Source organism: Bos grunniens, chromosome 23 (genome assembly GCF_055505025.1).
Source record: "Bos grunniens cultivar Pamir isolate PY7600 chromosome 23, Bosgru_T2T1.0, whole genome shotgun sequence".
NCBI lineage: Eukaryota > Metazoa > Chordata > Mammalia > Artiodactyla > Bovidae > Bos > Bos grunniens.
In genome coordinates this window covers 6,866,573-6,883,555 of record NC_141187.1, presented here as the reverse complement: position 1 = coordinate 6,883,555, position 16,983 = coordinate 6,866,573, and the positions used below count along the sequence as shown (strand labels likewise).

General features: G+C 38.8%; 1 protein-coding gene across 1 annotated transcript in view; it reads left to right on the top strand.

Annotated features, from left to right (window-relative positions):
- SACK1B (scaffolding CK1 anchoring protein B) overlaps positions 1-16,983 on the top strand; it is a 96,651-nt gene that overhangs the window by 20,790 nt on the left and 58,878 nt on the right. Inside the window, exon 2 of the mRNA XM_086371000.1 lies at positions 1,092-1,603. Within this exon, the coding sequence (XP_086227126.1) occupies positions 1,160-1,603 (444 nt within the window). The 5' untranslated portion in view covers positions 1,092-1,159. The remainder of the gene's footprint in view (positions 1-1,091; positions 1,604-16,983) is intronic.

The window sequence follows — 16,983 nt, the reverse complement described above, 5'->3', positions numbered from 1 at the left end:
ATTGTCTTTGATGCCCTGAATTTCTTTATCACCTGTATGCTGTCAAGCCATCAGATTTCAAGTCTGTGCTTTGCACCATGGCTTGAATATTCTTGTCACGTCCTCACTGGGAGTTTGAAAAGAGAAGGGCTCTCTCAGCTCCTTATCCCTCCTCTACTCCCCTGATACTGCCAGACTAATTGTCTTGGGCACAAGTTTTGCTGAATCACAACAATCTCCCGTGGGCCTCCACACCTGGCTCCATTTGGTCTATCCCCCTCTATCTCCTGCCACCAATACAAGGATCCTGATTTCCAGCAGACCAAGTTGTCTTTTTTTTAAACCAACTGTGAATGTACCAAGCTCATACCTGTTCTGTGCTTTTGCTTATGTTTTACATTCTTGTGTGGGATGAAAATATTCCTTCTTGACATCTGATCATATTTTTACTCATCATCCCAGGTTCAGCTGAAGCCCACCTCCTCTCTAGGCTAACCATAATGCATCTCTTCTATTCCATATTGATCTCGACTTGCTTTTATTCTGAAAGCATTGACTACTCACAGTACTCGTTTTAGCCCTTAGCAGTATATGTCTTTGTTCAAAGTGGTAACAAACAGCTTTGTGTGTATAGTTCACCTCTTCATCTTATTAATACCTCCCTGGAAGGCAAGTGTTTTGAGCTTTTTAAATTTCATAAGGATATATGCTTAACAGATATTTGGTAAAGATTTATATAAATGGCCGACCAGGCATTGGTTTTATTCTGATTCTAATCATACCGTGTGTAATCCCAGATTAAATTTAAGAAGGATGGGCTTTCAGAATGTCAGAGGAGGAAGGTATATTTCCTTAGATGAGAAACTAGAGTTAGAGGTATCTTGGGAAGGGATTTATCAACTAGGAATCTGTAAAAGGAAATCAGTTTAACTTATTTGGATTATGGTATTATGTGAATAATACCATAATAATTATTGGGATTATGTGAATTGTGGTATTATTAATGCCACTTTGAATATAAAATGTATGTTATACTGAGCCGGTAGTAGAAATGAATAATGACTTTAAGACATTTGATTTCCAAATTCTGATTTTGATTTTCTTCTTTTTAGACATCCAGATACCTCTCTTTCCTTCACGAATGGACATTTGAAAGTGCCCTTGTCAAAGATTCGCAAGCATGGAGTCCTCATCAATGCTGTCCTCCTTGAATGACGAGTGTAAATCAGACAATTACATTGAACCTCACTATAAGGAATGGTACCGAGTGGCCGTGGACACGCTGATTGAACATGGGTTAGATGCATACAAAGAATTTCTTGCCAAGGAACGAGTGTCAGACTTTCTAGCTGAGGAAGAAATTAATTACATTTTAAACAATGTTCAAAAAGTTGCACAAAGCACGTCACATGGTCCCGATAATTCCTGCGATGACGCGTCATCTTCAGGGACTTACTGGCCTGTGGAGTCCGATGTGGAAGCCCCAAATCTTGACTTAGGCTGGCCTTATGTAATGCCTGGACTCTTAGGGGGGACGCACATTGAGCTCCTCTTTCATCCACCAAGAGCACAACTGCTTACGATTAAGGAAACCATTCGGAAGATGATCAAAGAAGCAAGAAAGGTAATATTTCTGTCTCTAGATGAAAGATCTGAAACGTTGGAAATCACCAGAGTAGTATCAATACAGCAGTCTCCAGCCATTTTGGCATCAGGAACCAGTTTTGTGGAAGACTGTTTTTCCACAGACCAGGGTAGAGGGGGTGGGAGGAATGGTTTGGGGATGATTTGAGTGCATTACATTTATTGTGTGCTTTTTTTTTCTGTTATTCTTACATTGTCATATATAATGAAATAGTCGTGCCACTTGTCGTAATGCAGAATCAGGAGGAGCCCTGAGCTTGTCTTCCTGCAACTGGCCAGTCCCATCTGGGGGTGACAGGAGACAGTAGCAGCCCAGTGCTAGCATCACTGCCTCAGATCACCAGGCATTAGATTCTCATAAGGAATGAGCCATCTAGATCCCAGTAGTTCACAGCAGGGTTCATGCTCGTCTGAGAACTAATGCCACCCCTGATCTGAGAAGAGGCAGAGCTCAAACTGTAAAGAGAGCGATGCAGAGTGGCTGGAGAAACACACGAAGCCTCGCGTGTTCACCCTTCACTCACCCCCTGCTGTACAGCCCAGTTCCTAACAGACCTCAGACTGGTAGCAGCCCGTGACCCACGGGTTGGGGACGCATGGTATAATAGATACATATATTAATAAGAATCTCTACATATATAGACTATGCGTGTTACTTTCAGGAAATATACATACAAATATATAGGCAGGCTGTACTTCTCATATGTTGCAAGTTTCTGAGATCAGGTGTTGCGTCCCTGCTGCAGCTGGAGATTTCCTTCTCTTCATCATGTTCATACATCTAAGAGATCTTCATGCATGATATGTAAGGTGTATGGACTGGAAATGGGATGATTTGATGCATTCATAATCTAAATCATTTAACTTTTCCTTAATCTCTGAAAGGAAATATGTGATTAGTAAATCTAGGAAAACTTTCCTTGTTCATAAACGCACAGAGCCCTAATTCTTGCTCTGCTGCTGCTGCTAAGTCGCTTCAGTCGTGTCCGACTCTGTGCGACCCCCATAGATGGCAGCCCACCAGGCTCCCCCATCCCTGGGATTCTCCAGGCAAGAACACTGGAGTGGGTTTCCATTTCCTTCTCCAATGCATGAAAGTGAAAAGTGAAAGTGAAGTCGCTCAGTCGTGTCCAACCCCTAGCGACCCCATGGACTGCAGCCTACCAGGGTCCTCCATCCACGGGATTTTCCAGGCAAGAGTACTGGAGTGGGGTGCCATTGCCTTCTCCAATTCTTGCTCTGGATATAGTTTATTTTGGTAAATAAAACATTTTGTTGTTGTTCAGTTATTCAATGCTGTCTGACTCTTTGCAACTGCATGAACTGCAGCACACCAGGCTTCCCTGTCCTTCACTATCTCCTGGAGCTTGCTCAAACTCGTTTCCATTGAGTCAATGATGCCATCCGACTGTCTCATCCTCTGTTGCCCACTTCTCCTGCCCTCAATCTTTCCCAGCTTCACAGTCTTTTCCAATGAGTTGGCTCTTTGCATTAGGTGGCAAAAGTTTTGGAGCTTCGGCTGCCATCTTTCTAATGAATATTCAGGGTTTATTTTCTTTAGGATTGACTGGTTTGATCTTCTTGCAGTCCAAAGGACTCTCAAGAGCCTTCTCCAGCACCACAGTTCAAAAGCATCATTCCTTGATGCTCAGGCTTCTTCATGGTCCAGCTCTCACATCATTCATGACTACTGGAAAAACCATAGCTTTGACTGTATGGACCTTTGTTGACAAAGTGATGTCTCTGCTTTTTAACATGCTGTCTAGGTTTGTCATAGCTTTTTTTCTGAGGAACAAGTGGCTTAATTTCATGGCTGCAGTCACTGTCCACAGTGATTTTGGAGCCCAAGAAAATAAAATCTGTCACTGTTTCCATTATTTCCCCATCTATTTGTCATGAAGTGATGGGACCAGATGCCATGATCTTAGTGTTTTGAATGTTGAGTTTCAAGCCAGCTTTGCAATTTCCTCTTTTCACCCTCATCAAAGAGGCTCTTTTCTCTTCACTTTCTGCCATTAGAGTGGTATGATCTGCATGTCTGAGGTTGTTGATATTTCTCCTGGCAATCTTGATTCCAGCTTGAGCTTCATCCAGCCCAGCACTTCACATGATGTACTCTGCATACAAGTTAAATAAGCAGGGTGACAGTATACAGCCTTGACGTACTCCTTTCCTAATTTTGAACCAGCTCATTGCTCCATGTCTGGTTCTAACTGTTGCTTCTTGACTTGCATACAGGTTTCTCAGGAGGCAGGTGAGAAAATATTTCTTTCTCAGAAGGTAGTCTTGTTTTCCCTTCTCTAAGAATTTCCCACAGTTTGTTGTGATCCACACAGTCAAAGGATTTTGTGTAGTCAATGAAGCAGAAGTAGATGTTTTTCTGGAATTCTCTTGCTTTTTCTCTGTTCCAACGGATGTTGGCAATTTGATCGGGAGATCCTCTGTGTTTTTAATCCAGTTTGAACATCTGGAAATTCTCAGTTCACATACTGTTGAAGCCTGGCTTGGAGAATTTTGAGCATTACTTTGCTAGCATGTGAAATGAGTTCAATTGTGTGGTAATTTGAACATTCTTTGACACTGACTTTCTTTGGGATTGGAGTGAAAACTGACCTTTTCCAGTCCTGTGGCCACTGCTGAATTTTCCAAATTTGCCGGCATATTGAGTGCAGCACTTTCACAGCATCATCTTTTTAGGATTTGAAAGAGCTCAACTAGAATTCCATCACCTCCACTAGCTTTGTTTGTAGTAATGCTTCCTGAGGCTCACTTGACTTCAGACTCCAGGATGTCTGGCTCTAGATCAGTAACCACACCATTATGGTTGTCTGGGTCATTAAGACCTTTTTGTATAGTTCTTCTTGTATTCTTGCCACCTCTTCTTAATCTCTTCTGATTCTGTTATGTTCATACTATTTCTGTCTTTTATCGTGCCCATCTTTGCATGAAACATTCTCTTGGTATCTCTCATTTTCTTGATGAGATTGCTAGTCTTTCCCATTCTATTGTTTCTTTCTATTTATTTGCATTGTTCACTTAAGAAGGCTTTCTTATCTCTCCTTGCTATTCTTTGGAACTCTGCATTCAGATGGGGATTATCTTTCTTTTTCTCTTTTGCCTTTTCCATCTCTTCTTTTCTCAGCTATTTGTAAGGCCTCCTCAGACAACCATTTTCCTTTTTTTTTTTTTTTTTGGGGGGGGTGGATGGTTTTGACACTGCCTCCTATATAATGTTATAAACTTTCATCTGTAGTTCTTCAGGCACTCTATCAGATCTAATCTCTTGAATCTATTTATCCCTTGAATAAAGCATAGATTTTCTTATTTATTTCCTGAGTTGTGTGAAAACAGTATTTAGTCAGGCTTGATAATGTAAAATTCTGAAGTAACTTTCTGAGGTGTTTAGCATGTTAGGGTGTCTGTTTTCTTTATGAAATATTTATATTGGCTTATCAATCTCAGAAATTCTATCACAGAGCTCAGACGAAACTGTAGAAATATTTTTTAACTAACATCATAAAGCTTATTGAGAGCTTTCTATGTACTCAGCACCATGATAGGTGTTTTGGACATTACAACACGATTTCCGAAGTTGTTTATTGAGTTTTAAAATATATAAACAAAAGATTATGATCATTAACTATGAAATGTCTATTTCTTAGTTATGGACACCGTGTTGTTGTTGTTGTTCCGTTGCTAAGTAGTGTCTGACTCTTGGCGACCCCGTGGACTACAGCACAGCAGGCTCCTCTGTCCTCTACTATCTCCTGGAGTTTGCTCAAACTCATGTTCATTGAGTCAGTGATGCTATTTAACCATCTCACTTCTGCCACCCACTTCTCCTTTTGCCTTCAATCTTTCCCAGCATCAGGTTCTTTTCTAATAAGTCAGCTTTTTGAATCAGGTGCTTCAGCTACAGCATCAGTCTTTCCAATGAATGTTCAGGGTTGATTTCCTTTAGGATTGACTAGTTTGATCTCCTTACTGTCCAGAGGACTCTCAAGAGTCTTCTCCAGAACCACAGTTCAAAAGCATCAGTTATTCAGCGTTCAGTCTTCTTATGGTCAAATTCTTACATTCTTACATAACTACTGGAAAAAAACATAGCTTTGACTATTCAAACTTTTGTTGGCAAAGTGATATCTCTGCTTTTTAATATGCTATCTAGGTTGGTCACAGCTTTCCTTCCAATGAGAAAATGTCTTTATTTCATGACTGCAGTTACTGTCTGCAGTGATTTTGGAGCCCCCAAAATGAAGTCTTTCATTATTTCCATTGTTTCCCCATCTGTTTGCCATGAAGTGTTGTGACTGGATGCCATGATCTTAGTGTTTTTCATGTTGAGTTTTTGGCCAGCTTTTTCACTCTCCTCTTTCACCTTCATCAGGAGGCTCTTTAGTTCCTCTTCACTTTCTGCCATTAGAGTGGGGTATTATCTGCATATCTGAGGTTGTTGATGTTTCTCATTGCCTTCTTGATTCCACCTTGAGATTCATCCAGCCCAGCATTTCACATGATGTACTCTGCATGTATGTTAAATAAGCAAGGTGACAATATACAGACTTGACATACTCCTTTCCAAGTTTTGAACCAATTCTTTGTTCTATGTCTGATTCTAACTATTGCTTCTTGACATGCATACAGGTTTCACAGGAGACAGGTAAGGTGGTCTGGCGTTCCTATCTTTTTAAGTATTTTCCACAGTTTATTGTGATCCACACAGTGGACCTATACATACTCTGTACATCTATGGATACTTCTCTATGTATACTATACAGTAAAGAAATTTAGACCTAAAAGGGGTTTGGGATGCAGACATACCTGGCATTGCTTTCTTTCATGTCTATGAGACGCAGAGATGCTTGGGAAAGCGTGCTTTTAGGAAGTACAGAGGTATTAGATTCCTTGAAACCCACAGGGACATGACAGTTTGCAAGACAGGCAACTAAGAATCTCTAGTTCTCATTAAGGAGACACAATGTTCCAAGACCAATGTCACATGCAGGCTTTGCAAAGTAAGGTGATTTTTTACCCCCTTAGATCTTCAAAGCTCAAATAAGCTGACTTTGTACTCGTATTAACCCCTTTAGCAGGATTACATTAAGAAATCACTCATCTATTCCAGTTGTTAAAAATTAGCTGTAGAATCAGGCCCATGGTAGGTATCCAGACTTTCACTGAATAAGTTGAACTATGAGAATTTTAAAAACTGGACTATTCTACGCTCTGTAAACAAATTCTACAGTGTATTTTGTAAAACAGCACAACTCGAGAATATATACATATACTCATATATAAACTCATATATATTCTCGAGTTGTGCTGTTTTACAAAATACAACTGTAGAATTTGTTTACAGAGCATAGAATAATGCAGTTTTTAAAATTCTCATAGTTCAATTTATATATAAATTCAGTATATTAGTTCAGTATATACGAGTCCTTGTATAGGTAATATAGAGCTTCCCTTGTAGCTCAGCTGGTGAAGAATCTGCCTGCAATGCAGGACACCTGGGTTCGATCCCTGGGTTGGGAAGATCTACTGGAGAAGGGAAAGGCTACCCACTCCAGTATTCTATCCTGGAGAATTCCATGGACAGTATAGTCCATGGGGTCGCAAAGAGTCGGACACGACTGAGCAACTTTCACTTCACTTTCACTTCATAGGTAATATAACAAATACCAAGTAGTAATATTTGTGAATTTCTGTTTGGGGAGACGGTATGCTTTTGAACTACAGTGTTAACTGAAAAATGCATCAGTGAAGCTTCATATTTTTATTATGTTAATCTTTGCAGTTATTAGTTCATCAGCCTGAACCCCAGGCAGTCTCCTTTGGGGCACTGCACATCTGTGATACAAAGTGAAATTCAGGAGCTAGCCTGAGTTCTCAGGCAAGCACTCAGTGGACACTGAACATTAGTCATGACCTTCTGATGTATTTTTGTTCTAATGTGACAGCTATTTACTTAGTAAACCTTTAACAGTAATATCCTCTGCCTGGTCATTGTCTGCTGGGAATTCCCACTTGAATTAGCAAACAAGGAACTCAAAGTCCAAACGGTAAAACAATAATATGATGCTTTGTTTCCCTTTCACCAATTCCAAGTGGCATAAAATAAGGAAGAATTTTACCTTTACACTTACCCAAGGTATGTATATTACCTTGCATACATATATCTATTCTGAATTCAAAGAAAGAGAATTATTTGAACTTTATAAGTTGAGTAAAATGAAATTGACTATAAATCACAGTAGATAACAGTGGTTTTCTGTTATTTTCCCCAAAGCATTGGAGAATGTGTTTGTTGCTTACCAGATTTAATACATATTTTGACCAAATGGGCTATAAATATATGAGATGTATGTTATGCTAGTATTTTGGAAGTTTCTTGCTATGTCACAATGTTAATTTAAAGATTTTTGAAGGATCCAATACTCCAGAGAAGACACAGTTATTGACCACATTTTTAAACAATTTTGCACTGCTTGCCCATAAGTCCTGTGAAAAATGTTAAAATAAGAAAAGAAAATATTGCTGTGAAATATTATGAAATCATAGCTTGTCAAAACACGTTGCCTTGGAAATATTCTGCCTGCTTTTCATGACTCAGCAGCTGAGTTAGGCTCTTGTAAACCTTCAGATTCTAGCCTATTAGTTATCATCAAAAACTTTTTGTTTCTGAACTATTTTCAGGGGATGAATTCTCTTTACTGATAACTGTCAATGAATTGTCACGAGAGGATGAAATGTACAAAGAGGATTATCTTTTTTTTTTTCTGATAAAGTACTTGAATAATGTTTATTTTGGAGGACAGAATGAAGTTCCTTGCTTCCACATTTCTTAGGGAAAGTCTTTTGTTTTTTAATTTTATTTTTGGCTGTGCTGTGCTTTCATTGCTGCTTGCCAGCTTTCTCTAGTTGCACTGAGCAGGGCTCCTCTCTGGTTGCCTTGTGCGGGCTTCTCACTGCAACAGTTTCTATTGCTTCAGAGCGCAGGCTCTGGGGTGCACGGAGCTCTGTAGTGTGGGGTGCAGACTTAACTGCCCTGTGGGATGTGGAAGCTCCCCGAACCGAAGATCGAACCCATGTCCCTTGGATTGGCAGGTGAATTCTTAACCACTTCTTCACCGCCAGGGAAGTCTATGGAAATTCTGTTCTTAATCATTATGAGACTATGGAGCTATGAGGTCGTAACAAGTAATGCAAGGAACCAGCATAGCTGAACCCAGTAACAATCTCAGAGAAGAATTTAAATTTGTTTTCACTATTCTGCTTGCAAATGAGATAAACTGCTTATGAAATAAATGTCATTTAATAGAAAAAAAAATAAAAATAAAAAGAATTCAAAAGCAGTTTTCTTAGAGGTCCAAATATTTGAAGTCCTATCATAACCACCAAACTAGCCTTCCAGTTCCTTGAGAATGGAAATAAAAATGATGCTATATCTCATCTCTCTTGTCTGGGAATATTTTGTTTTTGAACTTTGCTAATTTATTGCATTTGCTTTATCTCTGAATCATTCTGCTTTTATAAGAAGAATATAATCTTTATAGCATTTCAAGGATTCATAGATTTGTATTTATTAATTTTATTTTTGCCAGTTGTCACTTACAAGTTGTTCAGAAAGATGTTTTCTTTTCTTTTTCTTTTGCAAATTTGATTATTTGAGAAGTTTCCTATGAGAAAATCCAGTTGTAGGTAGTACCTTGTGCCCTAAGAGGATCTTATTTTTATTTACTGGCTCTTTGTTAACCTCCTTCTATTTATGTTACTGTATGGTTGACATAATTATATTTGGTTCAACTTTATAAAGTCTGATAGCGTCTAGCAAGACTTTTCCCAGGTAATTATTTGGCTCTCAAGAAGTGTTCCCAAGATGATATATGCATTTATTACTAATTACCATGAATACCTCTTATGAAAATGTCTCCTCTAATTACTTTGAAAAGTCATCTTTCATTAAAGTCACTTTTCTTATAGCCACTCAGTGGTAGATATCCATAAAGTCATCATTTTTGATCATCTTGAATATGTAAATGTTTAAGCAGATACTGCTGGTTTTTGTTTCCTAATTCTAGCCTAGTGTCTTCTGTGGGATGTGACTCTTACTCTTGTGAAATATGGAGAAGTCACATAAGCAAAAATCTAGTGAGAATTAGGCCAGCGTGATTCCCAAGGTGCTCAGACCTGCATCTCCTGAGTTAAGTCTTGGTTGCTCCCTGAGTCACCGTTCCTGGGTGTGTCTGTTATGGCCTCAGGATCCTTAATACTAACAGAAACTGAAGTACCGGGTGGCCCCATTGCCTCAAAGTGAAAGGTGGCTGATAATGGAGACTTTTCCCGGGACTTGATGGGTGCAATCAAAGTGCTGGCGGCTTGATAGCTAACCAGTTGTGGATTGAACAAGTCATGGTGCCTCTCCAGGTATCTCCACTTGTTTAATGAAAGACACAAAGCGAAACCTTTTAGGGTTTTTTAAATCGAATGTTCCTGCCCAAATCTCTAACAGCAGTTATGAAGTCACGATGATTTCCGTGTGTCATATTCCTTCATTACGTGGGTAGAATTCACTGTGTCACTTTCACTGCCACTTCTTTGCAGTCGTATCCTGCCCAGCTAAGGGATATTTATGTGTTTATCCCTGCCTTTATTATCTCTCTCCTGATGTGTTCAATGCTTATTAAGAATTTCCTCTCTGTACCCTTCCTATTTCAACACTCACCATGAATATTTCATTCTTTAAATTTGAGTCAAAATTAGTTTCTTCCAGGAAATAGCTTTTGCTTAGTCAGATTTAATGACCGTAGTATCCTGTGATGTTAATTTAATAGCTTTTCTTTGAGTAAATGCATTATATGTGTGTGTAAATGTGTGTGTGGATCTGTGTCTGTGTGTCTGTGTGTGTTGAGGAAAGAGAGAGAAATCTTGTTAAGAATCTTTTTTACAAAATTTTTATTGGTGTAGTTATAGTTGCTTTACAATGTTGTATTAATGTCTACTGTACAGCAAAGTGAATCAGCCATATGTATCCATATATCTCCTCTTCGTTGAATTTCCTTCCCATTTTAGGTTATCACAGAGCAATCAGTAGAGTTCCCTGTGCTGTTCAGTAGATTCTCATTAGTTATCTATTTTATACATAGTATCAATAGTATATATATATAAATCCCAATCTCTCAACTCGTCCCATCCCCCCTTCCCCTTTGGTATCCCTACGTTCTCTATATCTGTGTCTATTTTTGCTTCATAGATAAGATCATCTCTACCAGTTCTTTTTTCAGATTCCACATATATACATTAATATGTGTTTTGGTTTTTCTGACTTATTTCACTCTGTATGGCAGTCTATGGGTCCATCCATGTCCCTACAGATGACTCAGTTTTGTCCCTTTTTGTGAATGAGTAATATTCCATTGTATATATACACTACATCTTCTTTATTTCATCTGTCATTGGACATTTAGGTTGTTTCGATGTCCTGGCTATTGTAAACAGTGCTGCAGTGAACACTCACTGGGGTACATGTGTCTTTTTCAATAATGATTTTCTCTGGGTATATGCCCAGTGGTGGGGTTGCTGGGTCATGTGATAGTTCTATTCTTAATTTTTTAAAGAACCTCTATCTTATTCTCCATAGTGGCTATCTCAAGTTATATTCCCACCAACAATACAGAAGGGTTCTCCTTTTTCCACACCCTCTCCAGCATTTCTTGTTTGTAGATTTTCTGAAAAAGTCTTTTTTAAATTACACTGACTTTATCATGTCAACTGTCATTGTGATTGCATGGGAATACTCTTTCTATGTCAACCCTGGTCCTGTTCTCCTATCTTCCACTACTACCAATAAACTTGATATTAAGTATATAATTTTTAACACAGTTACTTAAGGAAGAGGAAAGAGGAAAAAAATACTCTTTCAGTTCAGTTCAGTCGCTCAGTTGTGTCCGACTCTTTGCAACCCCATTGACTGCAGCACACCAGGCCTCCCTATCCATCACCAACTCCCGGGGATTACTCAAACTCATGTCCATTGAGTAGGTGATGCCATCCAACCATCTCATCCTCTGTTGTCCCCTTTTCCTCCTGCATTCAATTCATCAGGGTCTTTTCAAATTAGTCAGCTCTTTGAATCAGGTGGCCAATGTATTGGAGTTTCAGCTTCAGCATCAGTCCTTCCAATGAATATTCAGGACTGATTTCCTTTAGGATGGACTAGTTGGATCTCCTTGCTGTCCAAGGGACTCTCAAGAGTCTTCTCCAACACCACAGTTCAAAAACATCAATTCTTTGGTACTCAGCTTTCTTTGTAGTCCAACTCTCACATCCATACATGACTACTGGAAAAATCATAGCCTTGACTAGGCAGACCTTTGTTGGCAAAGTAATGTCTCTGCTTTTTAATAAGCTGTCTAGGTTGGTCATATCTTTCCTTCCAAGGAGCAAGCGTCTTTTAGTTTCATGACTGCAGTCACCATCTGCAGTAATTTGGGAGCCCCCAAAAATAAAGTCTGCCACTGTTTCCACAGTTTCCCCATCTATTTGCCATGAAATGATGGGACCGGATGACTTGATCTTAGTTTTCTGAATGTTGAGCTTTAAGCCAACTTTTTCACTCTCCTCTTTCACCTTCATCAAGAGGCTCTTTAGTTCTTCTTCACTCTCTATCATAAGGATGGTGTCATCTGCATATCTGAGGTTAGTGATATTTCTCTTGGCAATCTTGATTCCGGCTTGTGCTTCATCCAGCCCAGCATTTCTCATGATGTACTCTGCATATAAGTTAAATAAGCAGGGTGACAATGTACAGCCTTGATGTAATCCTTTTCCTATTTGGAACCAGTCTGTTCTTTCATGTCCAGTTCTAACTGTTGCTTCCTGACCCGCATACAGATTTCTCAGAAAGCAGGTCAGGTGGTCTGGTATTCCCATGTCTTTCACAATTTTCCACAGTTGATTGTGATCCACAGAGTCAAAGGCTTTGGCATAGTCGATAAAGCAGAAATAAAACTCTCTTGCCTTTTTGATGATCCAGTGGCAATTTGATCTCTGGTTCCTCTGCCTTTTCTAAAACCAGCTTGAACATCTGGAAGTTTATGGTTCACATACTGTTAAATCCTGGCTTGGAGAATTTTGAGCATTACTAGCATATGAGATGAGTGCAATTGTGTGATAGTTTGAGCATTCTTTGGCATTGTCTTTCTTTGGGACTAGAATGAAAACTGAACTTTATACTCTAGTCCTGTGGCCACTGCTGAGTTTTCCAAATTTGCTGGCATATTGACTTCAGCACTTTCACAGCATCATCTTTTAGGATTTGAAATAGCTCAACTGGAATTCCATCACCTCCACTAGCTTTGTTCATAGTGATGCTTCCTAAGTCCCACTGACTTCACATTCCAGGAGGTCTGGCTCTAGGTGAGTGATCACACCATCGTGATTATCTGGGTCATGAAGATCTTTTTTGTATAGTTCTTTTTTGTATTCTTGCCATCTCTTCTTAATATCTTCGGCTTCTGTTAGGCCCATACCATTTCTGTCCTTTATTGAACCCATTATGGCATGAAATGTTCCCTTGGTATCTCTAATTTTCTTGAAGAGTTCTCTAGTCTTTCCCATTCTATTGTTTTCCTCTTTCTTTGCACTGATCACTGAGGAAGGCTTTCTTATCTCTCTTTGCTATTCTTTGGATCTTTGCATTCAGATGGGCATATCTTTGCTTTTCTCCTATGCTTTTTGCTTCTCTTCTTTTCACAGCTATATGTAAGGCCTCATCAGACAGCCATTTTGCTTTTTTGCATTTCTTTTTCTTGGAGATGGTCTTGATCACTGCCTCTTATACAAGGTCACAAACCTCCATCCATAGTTCATCAGGCATTCTATCAGATCTAGTCCCTTAAATCTATTTCTCACTTCCACTGTATAATCATAAAGAATTTGATTTAGGTCATACTTGAATGGTCTAGTGGTTTTCCCTACTTTCTTCAATTTCAGTCTGAATTTGGCAATAAGGAGTTCATGATCTGAGCCACAGTCAGCTCCTGGTCTTGTTTTTGCTGACTATAAAGAGCTTCTCCATCTTTGGCTGCAAAGGAGTGTTTGAGGTTTCTTGATTGACTTGATAACATTTATGGGCAAAATATTGTATCCTCCTTTAATTGCACAATTTCAAATGATGCTTTTTTTCAGAGAGACTTCATGGAATCTCATGAAGGCTCTGAATCGCAGAGTCAGTTAGGGCCAGGTTGAATCCCAACTCAAACAACTGTTTGCATTAGACATTGTACTACAACCGCTTTGAGCTTTAGTTTTCCCATCTGTGAAATGGATATGCTAATACTCCACTGGGTCCTGGTGAGAGTGGAATGAAGGGACTGACATGTTTACCACGTTACCCCCATACATTTGGTGCACGTGGTGTTGAGATAATAATGGCCATTACTCCTCCTCCTCTTCCTTCTACTTTTCTTCCTCTTACTATATTTTTCTAGACCTTTATGTTGTCAAAATTTCATCATCCTTTATTTTTGAATCACTGTGATTTGGCCTTTCTTTTTTAAAAGAGAGAGCGAATGAACAACCAAGTCCAGCATCTAAGAAGACAACATCTTACCAGGAATGGCAGCCAAGGTTATCAGCTGTTGGTGAAATGACTCAAATCCATTTCTGAAGTATTGTGGTGATTATGTAGCAGTGCATTAGCGAAGTGCATAGCGTTTTCCAAGGGTTATCGCTTAAAAGGTTCAAAATGGGAAAATATTGATTTCAACATAAGTGTGCATTCTTGAAAATACTACCTACTGTGAAGACAGCTCACATGTTACAAATTTTATACTCAGGATGTGCAGAAAAGGCATCCTCTTTAATGGACAGTTGTTCAGAATTGAAGAAAAAATTCTAAACCACGCTAAGATCTGAAAAGATACAGAGTTTTGGTGAAAAGCTAAGGGGGAGGACGGGGAACATTGTTGTAGACCAAGAGGAAAAAAAAGAGTCATTCCATTTCATCTCTAATTTGAAAAGTGATAATTTTTTGGATTTTTATACAAAGATTCTGTATTTATAAACAAAGAAGAGCAATTTTTTGTAAGTTTTATTTTAGACTTGACATTTAGTGTCCAAAGTTCAAGTAACCCTGAGTTTATGAACTATTATTACTTACTAAATATTTCTGATATAATTAAAAAAGTAATAGAGGACATATTATTTAAGACTTACCCTAATTAGTCATCTCAGCTTAAAACTCTATTTTCTAGACCGAGAGGCTATTTCTTTTTTTTGCTTAATGGAAGCAATAAATCTGAAATGTATGAGAAAATACAAATAAAATTGTTATATAAGATCTCCAGCTTGTTTTTTATACTAAAGTCATGTGTAATTTTTGAGTTTCAGGTGTTTTACCAGGCTATGTCTTATCAGGTAAACTCTAAAAATCACCCTTGATTTTCATTTTTAACCCATTTTTATTTGACAGTAGCAATTTGGGAAAGAGTTTACTTTTAAAAGAATACTTAAAATCATTTATAGGAGACAGTAAACTTATCAGAAACTCTGCTTTGGTGGTATTAACCTATACCTCTATTACCAGTTGGGGAAAAAGGTTTTAAAATTTGAGTTATTCAGAGTGCACATGATTTATTTGATTAAGGGAAATGTTTTTAAGACCATTTTCTGCCCTCAGTTACTATCTTTTGGTATCCTTTAATTCTTTTTTTGTTTGTTTGTTTCTTTACAATATGAGCTGTGAGAAGAAGTTCCCCTAGGACTGTGTGTGGTGTGTGCATTCTTTCTACTGAACTGTGAGGGAGACTGTTATTGACCATGGCACAGAACTTAGTTCAATGTATTCTGGGATCTCTGAAGTAATTTATTTTTTAATGATAATTTCTGCTTACTCATTTTCCTTCCTGTCGTAGGATTAAAATAAAAAATAAACAGGTACTTATTGAAGTGTGTAACATTTTTCTAATACCACACCTTTAGTAGTTTTTGGAACGGCAGATCTAATTGTCATCATAAAACATTATGATCATAAAACATTCGGTTTTCCTAATGTCTCAGTGATCCCAAAAGTTCATAGGGATAGAGTTAAGCAGTTGTGCAAACTCAGATGCTTTTTGGGGGAAAGACAGAAAAGTAATTCTGCACAGGAGAAAGGGGCAAGTGATAGACATTCCAATGCGAAGTCAAAAGAACACGGATGAAGAGGACTTAACCTCAACTCTGTGGGCATCCCTGTTTAAAATTATGAAATAGAGGCTTCCCTGGTGGCTCAGTGGTGAAGAGTCCGCCTGCCAGTGCAAAAGATACAGTTCAGTCTCTGGTGGTCTGGGCAGACCCCACATGCATGGAGTAACTAAGCCTGTGCACCACCGCTGTTGGCGCTGTGCTCTAGAACCCAGGAGCCACAGCTGCTGAAGCCCATGCTCCACACAAAGAGAAGCCACGGCAATGAGAAGCTTGTGCTCTGAAGCTAGAGGATAGCCCCTGTGGCTGCAACTTAGAAAAAAGTGCATGCAGCAACAAAGACCCAGCCCAGCCAAAATAAATAAATAAGCAAAGTTATTTTAAAAATGATATAAATAAATTGAGATTTGCAGCTGATTGTGGTGATAAACTTAGAAACTCAGGTCAGATTGAAGTATCTTATCAAATGTTAACTTCCATGAGAATAAAGGGATGTAACTGTCCTATGCTTATCTGTCCTCTTAATGAGATGTGAAATGTAATGGGGGTGGGGGTTGCTTTAGGATGTCTTTTTGAGGTGAGGGAGGTTCTCGCAAAAGATTGAAGTTTTGAAGTTCAAGGATTTTTGCCTATTCTCCTGTAGTTGCCACAGATTCATCATGAGACATATACTTTATATCAACTTTTCATGTCGTTTAACTAGTCACTCTTCAATTTCTTGAAAAACATTGCTTAGCTCTTATTATCAGGACTGGAACTAGCAACTGATTTTTGAGGAAAGGATTTATGTTGTATAATCCAGTAATGGTAACATGCAATATTTGTGGAACACTTATGTGTCATGTACTATTCAGCAGTTTTCATGCACTACTTTAAATTGACCTTCACACTGCCCACCTCGAGAAGGGGGTACTTTTATGATCCATATGTTAATGGTGAATAATCTGCTTTCTGGTAATAGGCATGATGAGGTCAGTGGTAATGATACAAAAGGATCATAATCGGAAAGTATGAATGGCGGCCTGTTCCCAAATGGAGGTTGTAGAAGATCTGGTGAGAGGGTCTGGCCTGGAGTGTGGTTGGTGGCCATGTGGGAGTGCTGGTTTCTAAAGGGACCAGGCACAAGGCCCCTGTGGGGTTTGCTGTTGGAAGTCAGAAGTGACCGCCTGGAAC